This window comes from Trachymyrmex cornetzi, unplaced genomic scaffold (assembly GCF_001594075.2).
Source record: "Trachymyrmex cornetzi isolate Tcor2-1 unplaced genomic scaffold, Tcor1.1 scaffold1316, whole genome shotgun sequence".
In the NCBI taxonomy this organism is placed as follows: domain Eukaryota; kingdom Metazoa; phylum Arthropoda; class Insecta; order Hymenoptera; family Formicidae; genus Trachymyrmex; species Trachymyrmex cornetzi.
Genome location: NW_017295891.1, coordinates 927 through 22,719, shown reverse-complemented (window position 1 = coordinate 22,719; position 21,793 = coordinate 927). Strand labels below are relative to the sequence as shown.

Below are 21,793 nucleotides of genomic sequence, written 5' to 3'. Positions count from 1 at the left end.
GGCGTCAATGACGCGGTCTGACAGCAACTACATTGACAGCTATGGCCATCTATTGGTAAATTCCGGTTTCATATTTACATACCTGGTAGGCCGTAGATTGTTGACCACAGCGTCAACGTTCCCTTTACTAGAGAAATGTAATTGAGTCGTACTAATTGAAGAATTTTCGTAATCTTATCACGTTTGTAAGTAAAATTGTCGTCGTTATCGTCCCGACAGTTTTTATTCGCCAAATTAATATATGAATTAGTAACAGTCATTGATGTTTTGTTAGTGATATTATTTATTATATTAGTAATTAGGAAAATCGCTTTTTCCTTATAAGGAATTGGAGTAAGGAGTAGAGAATTAGGAAAAATATAGAAGTATTAGTAGGCCCTTCGTGGAGATGAGTGCTTTCTGCACTAGAGAGAGACCCCAACGAGGGATGTGGATTTGAAGAATTAGTAGGCCCTTCGTGGGGATGAGTGCTTTTTCCGCTAAGGAGAGACCCCAACGAAGGATGTGAATTAAAAATATTAGAAAGTCCTTGATTCGATTCGCGCGGTCTTCGCCGGTGGATATGGTCATGTCGATTCCGAGTACGCATGCATATGCGGTTGGTTCTCGCGACGATAATGTAGATTCCGCTAAGGATTTCGTCGAACGAAATATCGGTAGGATCAACGTTTCGTACCGCAAAAATGCCGCGGAACCATTGACGTCACGGGTCACGTGATTTTCGTTGTAGTCTAAACGTTTTCGCGGTGATCGCAAAAAAGTTGAAACGCAGCTTGTTTGTTGCTACGGTTACTACCAAAGAAAGTTTTAAGAATTTGAAAAGGAATAATCACGTATTTAGATTTAGATCGGGTGCATATATTTCAGAAAGATGGCTTACAACCAAAATGTGGTGAGTAAACATTATTTAAAATAATAGTTCATTAACAATTTGTGAAAATATAACAGTGACCATCGAGGTATAACGTCGAGGTCAAATGCATGTAGTTAATCTAAAAATTAATTTTGGTAGCACATAAAATGCGGTTATTGCGGGTGGGTGATGAGAGGAATCTGCAGTAATATAGAGGCCCATGAATGTTTTCGGAATTACAACGAAGATCTCCATTTACTTCAGGTGGACAATAATCATGTGGCAAGGATGAGTATGTATTGCTTTAACGTAATAAATTTCATTAGACATTACGATGGTAACATGCGTGATAGATCTTGTATATGATAATGATTTGAATTACAGCAAAACTTAAGACTTTAAGGGCTGGTTGTTCTTCTTTTCGGTAAATTTATCTCTTAGGTAAATGTAACAACCGCGCATGTGATTGGATAATGTTGCTACTTACCTAACAGAAAATTTCCTGAAAGGTGGAACAACCGGGCCTTATGCAAATGTAATAAAAAAAGTAATATATAATGTATATTTTTTGTAGTACCAAGAAACACATATGAAGACAATAGCACTTTGAATACTGAAGTTGTTTCATCGAAATATCCAAAATATTCAGGTGACACAGCAAATGAATTATTAATAGAACTAGTCCAGCAAGGCCTAGCTTGTGGAATCATACACTGTCATTGCAGGAGAGGACAAATATAAAAAAGGATGCTCTTTGGGCAGAAATCTCAAATGAGATAGGAGGTGGTATGTACCATATACACAATACACTTGTTTATTGGTAAAATATAATAGATCTTATACATTTATAAATAATACAATTTTGTTTGAGAAACTTTTTTGTATGTATCCATTTTGTAATCACTTATATTTGAAATCTATTATATCTATTCTTTTAATTACTTATATATATAAAATTTCCTTTCTCGATAGGTGACATGACCGTAAAATGGGTCAAAGAGCACTGGAAATATTTACGGGACGCATACATGAAAGCAAGGAAAGTAAGCAGACAGTACGTTCCCAGTGGATCCTCAACAGATTCTGCAAAAGCAATAAAGAAGCATTCGTTTCGCTTCTTTGAGCGAATGAAATTTTTGGAAATCTCTTTACAAACAGAATCGTAAGTTATGATATATAGGTTCGATACAAGGAAACCGAACATAATACATAATATGTAATATTAAATTGAAAATTTAATGTATCATTTTATATTACAGTACTATTTCATCTCTGCTGCCTTCATCTACTTCTTCGGAATCTCTAATTGTACCAGTGTATTCATCACAAAAGGAAAACATTGCTCCATTCAGAAATGAAAATATGGACTTAAATACAACAATTTTGCCATCCTCATCTCCATGTGCTTTCCGCACTACGCTAAATAAAACATCAAAGAATGCATATGTAAAACCACCAGTCAAGCGCAGTCCATTGGCATCAAATTTATCACCGATGAGAAAAGCGAAGAGTAAGTGATCTTAATTTCATTATATCCAGCATCATATTTTTACAAAAAAATGAGCCTGAATTTATTAACATTACTCTTGTCGCGGATGATACATTAATATGATTAAAGACCTTATGTATTTATTTTTTGCAGTACCCAAAGTGAGTCCGGAGTCTGAAGAAGTACAATATGCTATCTTAGATGCTTTGCGGGAAGAACATGTCGGTTCGGATGCAATAGACGGCATATTGCTTCGACTTGGCGAAGGACTACGTCGCCTTCCATACTGGAGAAGGGCGGAATTAGAGATTGAATGGCTACGACAACTAAGAGAAGCGGAACTAGAGTGCAATGAAATACTGTAAAGGGTACACATTACAAATGTAATAGTGTACATTTCATATGTTAATACATATATACTATTATTATGTATTGTTACATTATATTATTTTTATTTTTTTTAAGATTATTATTATATTTCAATGCACATGTTCTAATAAACTTGCATTAAAATGTCGAGAAAAAATCAAAATTATTTTGAATACAATCAGAAGTCATTATTTAAGACTTTCTCCCACTGACAAGATATTGCGCCAACGTTGTTGAAAAAATCTTTAAAGTCATCTCTTATTTTCACTGCTTGCACTGAACTGGATGATACATTTCGTGGTATGTTCCTGAAGCCGTTTGATATTACTGCTCGATCCTGTGCAGTGTGCTGCGAATACTGAGACAACACTCCATTTGATTTTCTTTCATTGATCATTACAAAATTATGTAGAGCAGTTGTAGCTTTAATAATATTCCTAGTTGTTGAAACTGACGCAACTATAGGTTTTCCATAAATTCGCCATCGAGCAGCAAGAAGACCATATGCACATTCCACTGTCCGTCTTGCCTTGCTCAGCCTATAATTGAAAACCTTTTTTTTTTTTCAGATCTAAATTTTTACGAGGATAAGGTCTCATCATGTATGGTGTTAGCTGGAATGCTTCGTCGGCAATTAATACGTATGGCAATGTTACGTTTGTATTTGCAATATTTTTGGCTGCGGGTAGATGTAGAGATCCGTTGCCAAATCGTTTGCCAAATTCACTATTTTGAAAAACAGTACTGTCACACTGTCGTCCTTCTCCACCAATATCAACCATGGAAAAACAACAATGAGCATCGCTGATGGTTAGAAGAACGATACTGTGTTGGCCTTTATAATTATAATATTTTGATCCACTGTTAGGTGGGGCCTGTACAATTGAAAAATCGCTTGAAACACATACTGCTCATAATGAAGACATAAATTTAAAAACATTAAAACAAATGTACCTGCATTATAACATGTTTTCCATCAAGGGCTCCAATGCAATGAGTGAAATTGCAGATTTTTTCAAAATCATCAGCGACTTTTTCCCAATTATTCGAGGAGGGTTGCAAAAATACTCGATGTTTTAAAACATTCCAAATTGATTCGCACGTTTCGTTGATTATCACAGAAACTGTATTATGCGCTATTCGAAATGCATACGATATAGAAACCATACTGTCACCTGAACCCAAGTATCGTAAAGTTACTTGCAGACGAGTGCGTGCAGGTATTGGTGTTCGAATAACGTGTGCCTTAGTAATGAATGGTTCAACAATGTTGAAAAGTTCCTCAAAAGTAGTATGTGACATTTGGAAATAATTAAAAAATTTTTCGGGGTCGTCTCCATTTCTCGTACCAAATTGTCACTTGCTCCTTGCATCAACTTCCTTTCCACCGTGAATATTGGACGTACCCAAAATTGTTTGTAATGTCGTTTCTCAGTTTTTTGAATGATGTACAATGAATATAATTTTTTATGTATAAAACGAATGAGTATTAAAAGGGCATAGAACCAATATTTAACAAATAATTATAATTAAAATAATAATATTAAATACATAAATACAAACGTTTCGACTCCGATCGGGTCATTTTCAATGCAAAAAAACAATAATTTTTAACTTAAACATCCGGTAATAATAAAAAACTTCAAATTACATAATAAAAACAAAATAACATAAAGTCGCTGACATAATATAAATACATAAAAATTAATCAATTAATTGTAACATTTCATAATGAGTAAATAATAACATGTCTTAAATAGCTATTGCAAAAAAGTCAAAACTTGGAAGAAAAGAGTAAGCACTTATCACAATATCTCAATTCTGTAAGAATGTTCATATCACAATATCTTGATTCTATAAGAATGTTCATGTCGTTCGAAGTCAAATATAAGTAGTCCCATTGAAAATAAAATTAAATTGCGATAACGAACATCTATATGAAAAATATGTTACTCATTATGAAATGTTACAATTAATTGATTAATTTTTATGTATTTATATTATGTCAGCGACTTTATGTTATTTTGTTTTTATTATGTTTTTAATTTGTATTTTATTATGTATTTAATTTGAAGTTTTTTATTATTACCGGATGTTTAAGTTAAAAATTATTGTTTTTTTGCATTGAAAATGACCCGATCGGAGTCGAAACGTTTGTATTTATGTATTTAATATTATTATTTTAATTATAATTATTTGTTAAATATTGGTTCTATGCCCTTTTAATACTCATACGTTTTATACATATTGAACCTTATTATTATATTTTTTATAGACGCGGGCGAAAATGTTGCGTTTTGGTAGTAAATTTCATGACTTTACTTTTTCTTTCTCTTATATCCGGAATCACTTTGGTTATCAAGTTTGTCAAATTCTAAAGAAGGCTTGTAAATTGGTGAAATTAAGTGTGAATATCAGAACGCGTATTAGATTCTTAAATAACTGTCGCAAATTTAATTTAGTACCACCATACTTAAGATGTTATATCAGTAGTTGTAATGTATCATTATATAATGGAAGATATTTTAGCAAATTGAGAAAAATACAGTTAAATGTTGTAAAATCAATTTTGCATTTGGAAATAAAGGACTCGTACTTACTTGAATTTTACTAGAAATAATATTTTTGATATTTCCTCAAAAATTTATAACATATTGCCAATCTCCATATCTTGCGCATTTTTCAAATACTTGGATTATATTAACAGTTCTTGGTTTTATTTACAAACAAAAAGAATTGACAAAAAGTTTCATTGGTTGAAAGAAAAGGATCAAAAAATTTGTAAATCATTTATTAAACCTATTTCTTATTTTTGTTCCTTTAACAATGATTCGAGGCTTAGTACGGTTTCTAATGAGATTCCTAGAGATGATTCTTGTCTGTGTGTGGAAAAAATACATATTACAGCGTCTGAATTTGGTAATACAGTTCCGTTAAACACTTTGAATGAAAAGTGGTTCCTTAATTTGAGTAACATTCACATTCCTAATGATGTTAAATATTTATTACAATTAGGGGAGGGATTTGGACTTCCCATTAATAGAAGTAATTTTGAACGAACTTTTATTGAATTCATCAAGAGTATTGAAAGTAATATTATCAATCGCCCTAACAATATAGTTAATGTGATAAGAAATAATTCTGTTCCAATTCTTGAAAAATTTCGCAATGACTTTATAAAAAGTGATTCTAATAGTAAATTGTTTAATTGGATTAAATCCACTGATAAATTTGTTAAGGAACACCCAGAAGTTTTATTTTCAAAAGCGGACAAAGGAAATGTGACTGTTGCTCTTAATAAGGTTGATTACATTAATAAGATGGAAAATATGCTTTCAGACAATAATACTTATGAAGTTATTAATAAAGATCCTACGAGAAAAATTATTAGTGACTTACGGAATATATTCTTTGTAGATGGAAGAATAAGGGGTTTATTGACGACATTACATACAAAAAGCTACTTAGTACTGACGACAATATTCCAAGGGCTTATGGGTTAACAAAAATTCACAAATTGAATTATCCTCTCAGAATTATAGTTTTATCTGTTAATAGTCCGTTATATAATTTATCATGTTATTTACATAAAATTATTAATGATACAATTCTCAAAGCTCCTAGTTACATAAAAAATAGTTTTGACTTAATTGAAAGATTAAAAAATATTAAACTTGATTCTGACTCATCACTTGTTTCACTAGATGTGGTTTCATTGTTCACTAACATACCTATAGATTTGGCAACTGATAGTGTTGTTAAGAGATGGGAATCTATATCTATGGGGACAAAGATTACTTTAGAAGAATTCTTGATTGCATTTAGATTGATATTAAATTCAACAGTTTTTATTTTTAATGGTATACTTTATAAACAAATTTTTGGAACCCCTATGGGATCCCCATTATCACCTATAGTAGCAGATATGGTTATGCAGGATTTTGAAGAAATGGCTATTGGTCTATTGCATGTTCAGTTGCCTTTTTATTACAGTTATGTAGATGATATTATATTGGCAGGCCCATATTCTAGTATTAATGACATTTTGTGTATTTTTAATTCATTACACACAAGATTAAAGTTCACTATGGAGATTGGCAATGATGGTAAAATTAGTTTTTTGGACACGTACATTATTGTTAAAGATTGTTATATGATTTTTGATGGTTACCGAAAGGCTACTTTTTCTGGCAGATTTCTTAATTTTCATTCCCAACATCCTGTTTGTCATAAGAGAGGCGTTATATACAGTGTTATTGATAAAATTGTTCGATTGTGCCATCCTACTTTCCATCAAAATAACTTGATTGATGCAGTTAATATTTTTTTAAATAACGGATACCCTCTTCAATTCATTTTTTCAACAATCCAGAATAGAATAAAATACCATATTAACAATAATAATTTGAAATGTAATAACGCTTCTTTAAATTTAAATAAAAAGTTTTTCGCTGTTCCATTTGTTAATTCGGTTTCGGAGAGATTTAAACCAATTGCTAATGTACTGGATTGTAAACTGGCTTACACTATTCCTAACACACTTAAACACTATATTAAAAGAGGCAAAGATAAATTAGATCATACACACAATCAGAATGTAGTTTATAAAATATCATGCGAAAATTGTGATGTTAGCTATGTTGGCCAGACAAAGAGACAATTGAGAACTAGAGTAAAAGAACATGTCTCAGACATTAATAAAGGATCAAAATCTCCATCGGTTATTACTAATCATAGAATGGAAACGAATCATGATTTCAAGTGGAACAATGTGAAGATTTTGGACATAGAACCTTCCTACAGAAAACGACTGATTTCTGAAATGGTCTATATTAAGAAACAAACACACGGTATAAACAGACAAAATGATACGGAGTCATTGCCAGATTCGTATACCAACATGATTAGTTCCCTTTCCAGTTCTTGATTTTCCATTGTCCTCTCTCGACTTTCTGCCAGCACATTAGGTTGTCTGACGTTCTCGTGAGCGGTTGCTTTTACAAGTGCAAGATGGTTAAACTGTATTTAAGTTAATATACATGGGAAATTTTATAAAATAATTCGTTATCCATTGTCATCGGATAAGGTAAATTACTTCTGTTTTAACTGATTTTTATTTTTATATTTATTTGACATTTTTTCACGAATTTCTATTACACCTTTTGAATTTTATATTTTTCAATATTGTTCTTACAGATGTTTGTGTCTACATAGTTTTAATAGATCATAACTTCTTTTTTGAGTTTTTTCTTTTGTTAAGGTAAAATAATTTCTGTTACTTGTATATTCATTTAACATTGTAAAATAATTTCTTGATAATTTGTCAAATTTGTACTACATATTACATATTTTTCATATAGATGTTCGTTATCGCAACTTAATTTTATTTTCAATGGGACTACTTATATTTGACTTCGAACGACATGAACATTCTTATAGAATCAAGATATTGTGATATGAACATTCTTACAGAATTGAGATATTGTGATAAGTGCTTACTCTTTTCTTCCAAGTTTTGACTTTTTTGCAATAGCTATTTAAGACATGTTATTATTTACTCATTATGAAATGTTACAATTAATTGATTAATTTTTATGTATTTATATTATGTCAGCGACTTTATGTTATTTTGTTTTTATTATGTAATTTGAAGTTTTTTATTATTACCGGATGTTTAAGTTAAAAATTATTGTTTTTTTGCATTGAAAATGACCCGATCGGAGTCGAAACGTTTGTATTTATGTATTTAATATTATTATTTTAATTATAATTATTTGTTAAATATTGGTTCTATGCCCTTTTAATACTCATTCGTTTTATACATATTGAACCTTATTATTATATTTTTTGAATATAATTTTAATATTTTCTTGCGAATTGCCTCCTTCTTAAATACGCAATATACTTTTTTGCGTAAAATTAGTAATTTACAGATAAACAATAAAATATTCCTTGCACTCATGATGCGCTCAAACACATTAACTCACAGAACGCATAAAACTCAAAGAACGATAAAAAAAATTGATATGGGGAAGAAATTCTGTAACCTCTACACTGGCCTCTTCTTGAGAAGATTTTAACAAATACATTACCGTTTGCACATTTCTGCAAAAATATTTCCCTTATGTCACATTGAGCGGTTCATGCGGTAGCGGAACAAAATTCAACCAATCACGAAGTACTTTTATATTTTCTGCGGAAAATCTGTTTCAATTAATACTTTACGATTTGCTACCGCGTGAACCGTTGCCGGTCCATGTGACATAGGGATCAGAAAAATGCTGTACGAAAAATACGGAAAGACTCCGATTGGTCGCTGGATTTCCGCCGCTACCGCCAAAACCGTTCCGCTTTTACTTTTACCGCTTCATGTGCCTTCGGCCTCAGGGAACAACGGGCGCATTGGTCGAGACGGTTGGATGCACTGAGGTGTAGAGAGTGGCGGTTGGTGAGACTGTACTCCGTTCGCGCGTGCGGCAACTCCACATTGAAACAGCCTTCGCAGAGGATTTCCTTGCTAATGCTGTTCAAATAGATGTGCGACCTCGCGCAGAAAGAATTATTAATCCATGTGCGATACGCGTCACTGCCCACGCCTCTATTAGGCGTCGTCTACAATACACGGAATAAGAAGTAAGAAATTGACCAATCACAGTCGATTATTCTTCTCACATTCGACTGTGATTGGTCAATTTCTTACTCTTACTTCTTACTCCATGTATTGTAGACGGGCCTTAACGTTACGATACGAGGGCACATATCAAGGGATCGCGCTATGTCTCGAATAGAGCCAATCAGTGACGCATAAGCAAATAGTTGACGTGGCGATAGCGGGCGGCGCTCCTGCGACGCGGATACTTGCAGCACACAATGAACGAACGGCGTGGCTATGTTGACGGCATCTCTGTGGCCACGGCGTACCACTGATTATACACGAGCCGATAATGCGCCACGTGGTAACGCAATGGAGTGACGCTACTATATCAAATATGGTGCTGCGCCGAAATAGCCACGTGGCGTTGCACGGAATCTCTTACCTTCGTGAGGAGGCTCAACGGCAATGTGATACACCAATCGCTGCGGTCCCCGGCAGTCAGCGGAATCCAGTCCTCCTCTCGTGCGGCAGCTTGGCGGTTTTCTCGTATCTTACTCACTCCCGGTAATTCAAATAAGAAGACAGAGGATGCTGGGAGTAGCGGAGGAAGCGCGAAATTGATTCTTCGGAAATTCGTGACATGTGCTCGCATGTGCTTTATTGGTTAAGGGGTGATCCCGATTGATCATGGCTCGATTGGACACCACCAATCACAGCGACCGATGCTTAGGAGCTTTGTAGTCTCAAGTGCTGTGAGTGACTCGTGTCCAATTGAGCCGTGTCCAACTGGGTGCCACCCGTAAGAAAGGAGGAGACCGATCACGATTGCGCGCGAATACAGAAAAGTGACCCTCATTTATGTGCCGAATTGAGAGGGAGTCCGCTGAGAGGAATAACTTGCGAATTAGGGCGCCATTTGCAATATCGACCTTATCTGACTTCTGTCGAGTTGCAGGTTGAGATACTTCGTGGTATGAACTTGTAGTTGCAAAAATATTGTGTTGGATACGAGGATGTACCAAAAGATCAAAAAATGTTAGTTGTTCGAAAAAAAGGAATAGCCTTTTTAAACCTCGCACAGTAAGTACAACTTTTATAATATCTACAAAACTCGTAAAGAATATCATGTCAGAAAAATAAAGTGTTTTCATTGCATTTTAATAATGCAAAATTTAACTTCATTTTTTAATTTATCAGTTTATGAAAGAGAGTTATTAAAGATTGTATTTAATAAAATCCGAATATATACACAATTGTAATGTTTTATAGGAAAAGATGTTCGATAATTGGCTCGCTAGTGGCATTGCTGCTAGAGGAATTAATAAATTGACAAAGAAAGTCAAATCTGTGAGCTGCATTTCCAAGATAATCAAATAATAAGAGAAGATGTAATTCCAATGACAGATGGTTCAACTGTGACAGTACCGCGAAAAAAATCATTATTGAAGGAAGATGCCGTTCCATCTATATTTCCAATGCCGACACCAGCAAAGAGTAATTTTTATTATGTCAATTCCATTACTGAAAAAAAACAACAAGAAAAGCACAATGAAGGAATCAGTACTGTGACACCAACACAAAATCTTCTTCAGCGTCCTGTTTCTATTCCGGATGCATGTGTGTCGCAAAATCCGGTAGCACACAATTCACAAGATGTAGCAAACGGACGTGACTTACAGTTACAAACTTGGGCTGGAATGATTAGTGATTTAAAGAATCTTACTCTTCCGTCAGAGTACTGGATTTCTGTTTTTCAAGAAGAGTTCGCAATGTGGACATGCTGGATTGATGATCTATCTGTTTGTCAGCGAAATGTCATACTTGCAAAAAATATGACATATCGTGTAAGTATCTACAAGTTATATTACAAAGTTATGAATATATATATATATTGTAAGATTATTTGTAGAAGAATTGTGTAATATTATAATTAAATAAAGAGAAGAGATACTATACTTGCACCTTCTCCTAGCTTAGTTATTTTTAAATACTCTTGTTCTGAGGGAACTTAGGTTTGTCAGGGAATTGGAAGTGAATAAGAAGATAGACGCTCCTTATAGATGAACGCTGCTTTTATTTTTAACACTTCTTACTCGTACAAATAACAAAGAATAAGGCATGGCTATTAAAGAGTCACGGCGGCCAATACTGGGCTTACTCCGACTCGTAAATTGCAATACAGGCAATTTAGAGTAAAAGATAGACGAACAACCCGAGCGTTACTCCGTTCGGCGGTCGGAGACAACCGTGCTTATTGTTCGGAAATCGGAGACGAAACGTGCCACTGGTTCTCCCGTTTTCGGGCACGATGCGTGATAGTCGTTCACGTCGCATAACGGCGTGTGATATGATTATTGTAATTGTCGGATGAAGTGGCAGGTGTCGACAGCGACTGATGTCCTCGCAATTTCGAGCATTTAGTATAATTATCTTACAGTTCGGCCGTCCTGCTGGTTCATTCGACCTCGAATGATTTAATTTATTATTATTAGTTTCATACATACATATAGAATAGAATCGAAACAAATATACAATTAAATAATGAATTGAAATACATAGAAAAATGCATATTTGTAATATAATAACTGTTTTATATTCTAAACGCTATAACAATATTTTATGAGTTGCACAGGACGGATTCAAGGTTTTAATTTTCTGGCGATAGAACGGAAGAATACGGTTTCTGTGTTACATTGAAACCCGGGATGTCAGTTACTACGTATCGGTTATTATTAAGAACTTTATTTATTTGGTACGGTCCTTTAAAAGGTGTTAGTAACTTTGAGTTCTGTCCTGGCTTTGAGTCCATTTTTCTTATCATTACGTAATCGCCGACTTTGTATTGAGACGGTGTCTTATGTTTGTGATCGTAATACACATTATTGTACTCGCGAATTGAACGTGTCGTTTCGGTCGCGATATCTCGATTCGTTTGTCTTTCGGCGACTAGGTCGATATCAATATTCGCTAACTGAGTGATTAACTGTGTAAGAATTTTATCGGAGTGCTTCCGTCTGTCGTAACCGAGTAAGAGTTTCGAAGGTGAGTTTTTAATACTCGCGTGATAAGAATTATTTATAACGTACTGAGCTTTATTTATACAAGCCTTCCATTCGCTTGGCGAGGCTGTAAGTTTTTTAAGAGACGATTTTAAAAATCTGTTTACTCGCTCTACAATCCCGTTAGCCCAGGGTGACGCAACGGCAGTCAGCCTGTGTTTTATCGCTTGTTCATTAACGAACTTTTCAAATTCAGCGGAGATGAAAGCAGTTCCCCTATCGGAGACGATCTCTTGTGGAGGTCCAAAAATATCAAATAAATTTTTCAGACTGAAAGTGACCTCTCTCGTACTCGTAGTTTTGGTTGGATAAAGCCACGTGAATCTAGTGAAAGAGTCGGCTATTATCAAAATGTGACGGTACCCGTCTTTCGTTTGTTGTAAAGGTCTAAAGTGGTCAATATGCAGGATCTCTAGCGGATCCTTCGGTGTCTGAACTAAATGCATTTCACTCTCGCGTGAATGTGGAGAAGAATTGTTCATCACACACGTTATACAGTTATCTATGTGGTCAGCAACTCTTCTCCTTATTGAAGGGAACCACGCTTCGGTGATCCCTTCTACGGTTTTTTCCATTCCGCAATGAGCCATCTCATCGTGATAGACACGTATGATGTTTGAAATCATTGCTTCGGGAACAACGAATCGCGGACGATCCGTACCCTTACGATAAACTAAGCCTTGTATTAATTTAAATTTTTCGCTCTCGGCGAATTCTAATTCGTGTGCTATCACTTGGATGCGTGTATCTTGGAGTTGCTTTAGCTCCAATTCTCTCTCGAGGGGGATAGTGTTAACATATGAAATAGTTCGGCTGAGCGCGTCCACGTGTGCCATACGCTCGCCTGCTCGATGTTGCATATCAAATGTATAATTTTGGAGCGCTAACGTCCACCTCGCGATCCGTGGGTTTAAATTCGCATAAAATTCGCCTTATTGACCGCATAAACTAGCGCATTACAGTCGGTAACTATTGTAAAGTTGATCCTGTATAAGTAAATGTGAAAGCGCTCAATTGATCTGACAATCGCGAGCATTTCCAGCTCAAAACTGTGGTAGTTGCGCTCTGCTTGATTTGTCGCTTGACTGAAAAAGACTATCGGTTTCCACTCGCTGTGGTTCTGTTTTTGCAACAATATTCCGCCTAATCCGTGCATGCTTGCATCGGTATGCAGCTGCGTTTCGGCCTTCGGATTATAGAGGCCTAATACCGGATACGACGTTAATTCTTTCTTCAAATATTCGAACGCTTTTATGCAATCTGCATTAAAATCAAAAGTAACGCTCTTTCTGAGTAAATCGCGTAACGGTTTTGTCTTTATCGCGAAATTTTTGATAAATCTACGAAAGTAATTAGTTAATCCTAAAAATCTTTGAATCTCAATAACGTTCCTTGGCTGTGGAAATTTCATGATTGCTTCTGTGTGTCGAAGACTGATTGCGATCTCGTTGTGGGAAATTGAGTATCCTAAGTACTCTACTTTCTGTTGAAGGAACTTACATTTAGGTACGTTAAGTTCGAACTGGTATTGTTTGAGTATAAGCAAAACATCGTATATTGTTTGTATATTTTCTTCGACTGTATTAGAGGCGATCATGATGTCGTCAATATATACGATAACTCTATTGTCCTCTATTAACGGACACAAAATATTTACGAGTCTCTTCTGAAATTCTGCTGGAGACTCCGAAAAACCAAATGGTAAGCGCGTGTATTCGTATTGCCCGTCCGGTATGGCAAACGAAAAATATTAACTACATCTCTCGTCGACCTTAATTTGGTGAAAGCCATCCTTGAGATCGAGGAGAGTAAATACTTTCTTGTTTCCTAACAGCGAAACACAGTCTTCTATTATGGGAAATGGATATTTCTGTTTGATAACTCGCTGATTTAGCGGTCTTAAGTCTACGCACAATCGCATATTTCCGTTCTTTTTGCGAACGGAAACCACTCGCGCGCAGTAAGGAGAATTACTCTGCTTAATAATGCCACGCGACAGAAGGTCCTTAACAATATCTCGAATTTGAATCTTTTCGGCGTACGCGAACCTACGGGGCGCGTAAGCGTAAACTGAGTCGTCTTTTAGACGTATATTGACTTTATAATCGTCGTCTATAGGCTTAACGTCCGAATTTCGTATTTCGATTAGAATGCCCTTGAGGCGTTCTGTGGATTCCACCCCGAAGTCAGTCGATATATTATCGATACTATTAAGGGCGCTGTTGCCGTTCTCGGCGCATGCAAGAACTTGCAGCAACGTCTTCGAGAATGCGTGCGGAGGCGCGTCTTTTGTTTTCGGTGTGTATGTTGCCGTTATTCAGTGTTCGTCGAGGAAATCGCGCCCGACAACGAAATCTTGCGATATTGTCATCCTTAAGAACATGTAAGTGAATATTAAGGTCTATATCTTTTAATTGATCGAATGCGATGGTTGACACGATTGAGCCGTGTATTCCAACCGGTAAATTATTTCAAGCTTTGTACTCTTTTTTCGGCGCGAGTAACGCATGTAAAGTTTCGTTACAAAATTCATGATAAACTGAAGGTTTGACGAAAGATATCGGGCTACCCGTGTCGATTAGCGCGGATAAATCGCATTTTATATTATTAAAGGTCTTAACCTCTAACGCTATATTATTTAATTGTAGATTCCTACCCTGAAGTTGGATATGAGCAACGGTGTGGTTCTCTCGAGTTACCTCGACGGCTGAGACAACGGCTGGCGGTGACGTGGTGGACGGCAAGGCGGGCGTCGTTTTAGGCGTCGTCTGCAACCGCTCCCTCCACTGTCGTTTTCTGCAGTCTTCATAGGTATGTCCAGGCGTCTTGCAGAATCTGCAGCTGGGTGTTCCATCCTTCTGCTCTGCTTGAGTCGTCTGTGATGATTTTCCGCCTTTCTTTGAAGCCATGTCCTTTGCTTTCACTGATCTTGAGTCATTTGTGAGTCGTTTATCTGAATCCATGTTGACCGATGTAATTTTGTGCATCGCGTCCAAAAAGGAGTCTACGGATTCCACGTTCAGAGCGGCAGCGGTCTCTCGAAGAGAACGGCTAAGAATGCCGCTGATAAGTAAATGTATTGCACTTTCTTGCGGCAGATCAAGATCGTGCATCAACGTTAATTTGTCCATTGCGTATTTGATGAACGATTCTTTAAAATTATACCATTTACGTGCCTCTATTTTTTGCAAGGCTACATGGTAGAACGTTTTACGAGAAAATCTTTTCAGAATTGCATCCTTGAAACCTGGCCATGATTCCAACATCGTTCCAGAACCGATGTCGTACCAGCGTTTCGCGAGCTTAACTAGCTTGCTAGATGCTGCTAATAAGGTAACATCTGAATGTACCTTGTGAATTCGAGCAACTTGCTCTACTCTTTGTATCCATAACTGGACATTTTCTGTCTCTTGTCCTCCATATTCTGGAATCTGCGTCGCTAGCAACGATACGGCGTGCAACGTCGGTACCGTACTCAGCGTGGTACGTTGTGAGGACGGCGATGCTCCTCGGCTGATGGGAGACACTGTTTCCGGTATCAACTGCATCGTCGGTCCTTCCGGTGATTCGTTGGCTGGAGGCGCTTTATGCCCGGTAAGTGATTCGAGCATTCTCATCATAATTTCCTGTTGCCTCTTTTGGCCTTCTAAAATTTCCTGGTGCATTTGTTGCATCGGATTTACTACCGTAGCGATTAAAGAAGCTACGTCTGAGGAGACCTGCCAGGCCTGTATGGTCGTTGGGCCTGTAGTTGGCTCCTTAGTGACCGAAGATCCTGGCGTTGGCTTGCCTCCTAGAGCGAACTGAACGCCGGAGGCTTGCTTTGACGTTCCGGTATCGCTCGTTGAAGCTGATGAAGACTTTCTCTCCAGGTAGCTCATTATTAAATCTATGAGTTTCCTCGGATCCTCGCACAGAGGTAATTGGTGACGTTGTGCCACCTCCTGGAGTTCGTCTATTGAGAGTTTGTCTAATTGTGCTCGATCCATTTTTTGCTGATTGGAACGGCGCGGGACAAACTGAAATCTTCTGCGTCCTGTTCTTGCACGAAGAAGCGAAAAGTTGCGCTTCTTTCGCGTGTATCGAGAGCGCGAAAAACGGTAAAAACGCGTGTTGACGCGGAGAACCTTGAAAGATCGCACAATCTACGCGGATGAATTCCGGAAGATCGAGGACGACGGAATTTAGGAGGAAAAGGATAACAGGAGATTTGATCTTTAGCAAAGGTATTTGTATTTATCTCTGTTCTGTTCCTCTCTGAGTCTGAGTTGATCCCACTTCTGAGATATTATTACTGTAAGATTATTTGTAAAAGAATTGTGTAATATTATAATTAAATAAAGAGAAGAGATACTATACTTGCACCTTCTCCTAGCTTAGTTATTTTTAAATACTCTTGTTCTGAGGGAACTTAGGTTTGTCAGGGAGTTGGAAGTGAATAAGGAGATAGACGCTCCGTTTCTTATAAACGAACACTGCTTTTATTTTTAACACTTCTTACTCGTACAAATAACAAAGAATAAGGCATAGCTATTAAAGAGTCACGGCGGCCAATACTGGGCTTACTCCGACTCGTAAATTGCAGTACAGACAATTTAGAGTAAAAGATTGACGAACAACCCGAGCGTTACTCCGTTCGGCGGTCGGAGACAACCGTGCCACTGGTTCTCCCGTTTTCGGGCACGATGCGTGATAGTCGTTCGCGCCGCGTAACGGCGTGTGATATGATTATTGTAATTGTCGGATGAAGTGGCAGGTGTCGACAGCGACTGATGTCCTCGCAATTTCGAGCATTTAGTATAATTATCTTACAATATATATATGTGTGTGTATATTCATTACAACTTACACGGAAATGATTGTCGAAAGTATTGAGTATCTGAATCTCAAAGTCTGCAATATTATACATTACATAACCACTGTACTCTCTTTTGTAAAATGCTTATTATACTAACAAATAAATGAAATGAAAAATAAATTGCAGGTATCTATCGGATGGAGACAAATCGATAGTCTAAGCGGCAAAGTGGAAAATGTGGACGATATGATGAATGTTTTAAACAAAATTTCGAATCTTTATCCCTGCAAAGATGCTGATAACGATATTTGGTAATTAAAGTCACTGAATGTTATAAAAAAGTAACAAAACATTTTAGATTTTTAATTTATCGTATCTTTATAAGCTATGTAGCCTTGATTTATTTTTAAAAATCTTGTAAACATAACATACATTTCGTAGTGTGATATCATGTCATGGGTACGTGACAAGAGATTGCGCATCACGCGGTGTGCAACGTCAAAGATGTGGTCCATGTGCCAAACGTTATAAAAGCTGTGTGGGATGGAAATCGAAGAGACACACAGAAATTCAATTCAAACGTGCTAAGAAAAGAAAATGCCAAGAACAGGAGCTACTTGATAAAAACCTGATACAAATAAGAAAAAAAAATATAAATGTATATATAAATAAGAAACCAAAGATACAAAATTTTAATTCTAGTAATTTTCTTTATTTTCATTTTCCTTTAAAATGCATAAAACATAAACTCATATAAATATATAATATATACAATTCATATATCATAAAAATTACTGTACACTGATTAAATAATTATTGTATCAATAGTTTTCAAAATTTCACTCAGTTCGTCGACATTAGTAATTTTAATGTGTTTCGAAAAAAGCATAATCTCATCATTTATGTAAATATTAACACGTAAATTAGGGAATATAGCAATTTTTTTACTTACAATATAATCATCTTCCACCTTGTGTAAACCGAAAAATTTTTCATTTCCTCTTGTAAATCCCCAATTTGAAGAAGGCAGTCTGGCTAAATTCAAATTTTGTTGCATATACTTAAATTTTATTTCGTCGGTTGTATGCTCGATCTTCCTTAAATGTTCTTACATGCTTGTAAAACTAAAAAAAATTGTACATTGATTACACAGGCCCACAAAAAAAATGAACTTTAATGTCCATCGGCAAAACCATTGTATCCTTATGTATTTTTTTCCGCTGAATCCGAATCCGGCATCCGTTTAATCCCAGCACGTCAGGTTCAAGGGTATTTAAAGGTCAAATCAGGGAAAACAGTAATAACCTATTCAAAATATCAACATTGACATATACGTTTTGGGGGTCGCTAAATCCGAATCCGAGGTCTATTGTGACCCTTGGCGTCGACGTCAAGGTCATTATAAGGTCAAACATGTATATTCTGCAAAAAAATGAATTTTTAACCGCAGATTCTGAAAGAACAGACAATTTGACGGTCAGATATGATTGATATTTATTTTTTTATCACAGCCCTGAAGGTCAATGTCTGTTATTATATAGATGTGGTAAATTGCAAAAGTATTAGACTACTATATTAATACATTTTGAGGCTCACTGACTCCGAATCCGTGGTTAATTTGATAATAATATCAAGTGCAGTTCAAGGATATTTGAAGATCAAATCGAAGAAAAAATGCGAGAGTTGAAGAAGAAACTGTACTTCCATGTTTTTGCGGTCACTGTTTCTGAATCCGGGGCCAGTTTGACTATATCATCAGGATGAAGATCCTTTGATGGTCATATCGCGAAAAAATGTGCATATAAGAGTGTTTTGATTTCGCGAGTCGAAAGTAACTTATTCAGGAAGTCAGGTTACCGTATATCGAGAGCCAACCCTACCAAAAATTTTAGTACAGTCAAGACCTGATGGTATAATGTCAGTCATCACAAAACTCAGGATTATCTACTTTTCCTTACTCTTTTGTCTTCAAATGATCTATGAAGTGGATTCCGCTTTCGCTTCTTTCCGTCCACAATATGTTCTCTTTTCAACATCCAACAATAGTCCGCCATCATATTTCTGTCCCATCGACCCTGGTATCGTCGTTTCATTTCTTTAATATCTTGATGAAACCGTTCACCCTGTTCTTCGCTGTAGTCTCCGAGGTTTGGTGGAAAGTAATCGAGATGAAAATGTAGAAAATGTAGTTTCAAGTTCATTAGACAACCTAAGTGTTTGTAATTTTGAAGTAATTCATCAACTAATTTCTTGTATTCCTCGCTCTTATAATTACCTAAAAAGTTTTCAACCTCATCTTTGAAGCTAATTCATGCTGCTTTTTCTTTATTGCTCATCGTGTCAACAAATGCTTCATCTTTTAACAATGCACGGATTTGGGGTCCGTCAAATACACCTGCTTTTAATTTGGCGTCGGATGTTCTTGGAAATTTTGTACCCAAGTACGAGAAACATCGACCTTTTTTATTCAACGCTTTAGTGAATTGTTTCATTAAACCAAGTTTAATATGGAGGGGAGGAAGCAGAATCTTAGATGGCTCTACCAATGGCTTGTTAATGATGTTTTTCTTACTGGGCTCAAACGCTTGTCTATCAGGCCAGTCAGCTCTTATATAATGACTCTCGCGGTCTCTGCTATCCCACAAGCATAGGAAACTTTGTGAAGCCTGATTGCTGACCTAAAATTATGGCGAGGATCTTGAGATCACCACAGATTAGCCAGTTGTGTTCTTTGTACTGTATCTTATTGAGTAATATCTCAATATTTTTGTATTCTTCTTTCATGGTTACCGAATGTGCTATGGGTATTGATGCATATTTATTTGTGTTATGTAATAATACGGCCTTCAGACTTCGCATAGAAGAATTTATAAATAATCTCCATTCTTCAGCTTTGTATACATCTTTCTTCAGTTCATCCATTAATCCCATAACATCGTGACAATATACGAGGTTAGTGTCTGTAGAGAAATATTTTCTGAAGGATTCGTCTCTATTTCGGTAGTGAGAATTGTTTGTCAGTAGATTCTTTTCCTTCAACCTGGAAGCAAGGAATTCAGCCCCTTCTTTTGATAGACCTAACTCCCTCACTATATCATTAAGTTCTTTCTGATCAAATGTTCCTCTCACCTCAGGTTTTAGTTCTACTGGCATGTATTCATCACCGCTTTCGTTCGTTTCTTCACTTTCACTCTCGACCTCAATAGTTGTGTCAACCTCTAATTCGCCAAGTAAAGAAAAAGTGTAACTTTCTTGATTTTTATCTCTTTCTTCCGTTGGAGCCACATGATCCTCCGATGGCTTAGTTGCACTAGAGACACTTGCATACGTAATGTTATGGACATTTGATGAGTTGAAACCTACAGTTTTTATCATACAAAAATAACAGTCCTCTACACTTTCTGGCTCACTCCAAATCATAGGCCTTACGAATTGTAATGGTGTCTTATTGTTTTTGTATCGTTCAAACGAAAATCTACAACGATTGCATATCAATTGTGGTAGCCAATACTGCTTCTTTTCAATGACTTTGCACCCGAAACATTCTTCATACACTAATTTCAAATTATTAGTGAATTTCCGAAGATTCGATTTCTTTACATGGTATTTCCCACAAACATAACAGAAGAAATTCGATTTTCCGTTACACCTGTGAGGTGTAGAGCGTATTCTTGTAGCATTGTACTCTACAGAGACCAAGTTTCCCACCAATGTAGAGCTGCAGTCGCATGATGACGACGATTGCGGGCCTGCTTGCTCACCCTGACCAACCGCCGATACTGGGCATCCGAAACCCTGCATCGTACTCCCTTGTGTGTCGGCCATGACGGCATACTGCCTTGACCCCAGGGCTTAGCCGGATAAAAAAAGAAAAAAAAAACGTTTTCCGCCGTCACCACGTGGAGGTGCCCTGGGTTCCGACACACGATAAATTCAGGAATGATAGCAGGACCGCTAAAATTTCTTTTACATTTTTGGAGAATTTAAATTGCCAAAATATTGTTTATCTGCTAAGGTCATTGCTATTTACGAAGAATGCTTTGCACGGAAAAAAGTAGATAGTTGGGGCTACTACTTAAGTTGTAAAATGCGGGTCAAACATCTTTCGTATATGCCCTTATTATTTAGATAGTAAGACCAACCATTTAATAGTAACACCACGTATAAAAGATGTTTGGTCCGCATTTTACTATTTAAATAATAATCCAACCGTCAATTTTTTCCGTGTGGTTTAAAGGTTTTAAGCCAGAATATGAAGTAGGTACCCCGCTCAAACTTGGTTTCATTCAACAGTTCGCCGAAGCTCTCAATAAGAAAGAAGACTGTTTTGAATACATACGCGGAGAAAAAGGATTGACGAAATTTTAATAAAATTAGTTCGGTAATGTTGGTATATAACGGTACAAGAATAAAGTTTACCATTAGTTCGGTAAAATCATTTTCAGGAAACACTAAGTCGCAAAGACAAAATATTATCACGACATTAAGGGATTGATAGACGAACTGAAGAAAGATCTGTACCAAGCTGAAGAATCGAGATTATTTATAAATTATTCGATTTGATCTTCAAATATCCTTGAACTGCACTTGATATTATCAAATTAACCACGGATTCGGAGTCAGTGAGCCT

The 21,793-nt window shown here is 36.3% G+C and overlaps 2 protein-coding genes, 1 long non-coding RNA gene and 1 pseudogene across 3 annotated transcripts; 3 read left to right on the top strand and 1 right to left on the bottom strand.

Moving 5' to 3' along the window:
• The first annotated feature begins 2,133 nt into the window (after nucleotides 1-2,133).
• LOC108770753 (uncharacterized) lies at nucleotides 2,134-2,732 on the top strand. The gene is made up of 2 exons (XM_018522458.1): nucleotides 2,134-2,363; nucleotides 2,496-2,732. The coding sequence occupies exons 1-2, from the start codon at nucleotides 2,216-2,218 to the stop codon at nucleotides 2,705-2,707; spliced, it is 360 nt and encodes a 119-aa protein (XP_018377960.1). The 5' UTR covers nucleotides 2,134-2,215; the 3' UTR covers nucleotides 2,708-2,732.
• A 518-nt stretch (nucleotides 2,733-3,250) lies between these two features.
• Nucleotides 3,251-9,958, bottom strand: LOC108770751 (uncharacterized; annotated as a pseudogene).
• Nucleotides 9,959-10,202: 244 nt separating this feature from the next.
• LOC108770750 (uncharacterized) lies at nucleotides 10,203-11,228 on the top strand. The gene is made up of 2 exons (XM_018522457.1): nucleotides 10,203-10,386; nucleotides 10,576-11,228. The coding sequence occupies exon 2, from the start codon at nucleotides 10,704-10,706 to the stop codon at nucleotides 11,226-11,228; it is 525 nt and encodes a 174-aa protein (XP_018377959.1). The 5' UTR covers nucleotides 10,203-10,386; nucleotides 10,576-10,703.
• Nucleotides 11,229-16,470: 5,242 nt separating this feature from the next.
• LOC108770754 (uncharacterized) lies at nucleotides 16,471-17,770 on the top strand. Its single transcript, XR_001940612.1, has 3 exons — nucleotides 16,471-16,591; nucleotides 17,350-17,474; nucleotides 17,605-17,770. It is a non-coding gene; the product is annotated as an uncharacterized LOC108770754 (long non-coding RNA).
• The last annotated feature ends 4,023 nt before the right edge of the window (nucleotides 17,771-21,793 follow it).

What these genes read in the sequence shown, in the direction of transcription:
- LOC108770753 (XM_018522458.1), top strand. Translation starts at nt 2,216, where the DNA reads ATGGACTTAAATACAACAATTTTGCCATCCTCATCTCCATGTGCTTTC. An exon ending in ACCGATGAGAAAAGCGAAGA is followed by an intron (nt 2,364 to 2,495) that starts GTAAGTGATCTT and finishes TATTTTTTGCAG; the next exon opens with TACCCAAAGTGAGTCCGGAG.
- LOC108770750 (XM_018522457.1), top strand. Translation starts at nt 10,704, where the DNA reads ATGACAGATGGTTCAACTGTGACAGTACCGCGAAAAAAATCATTATTG.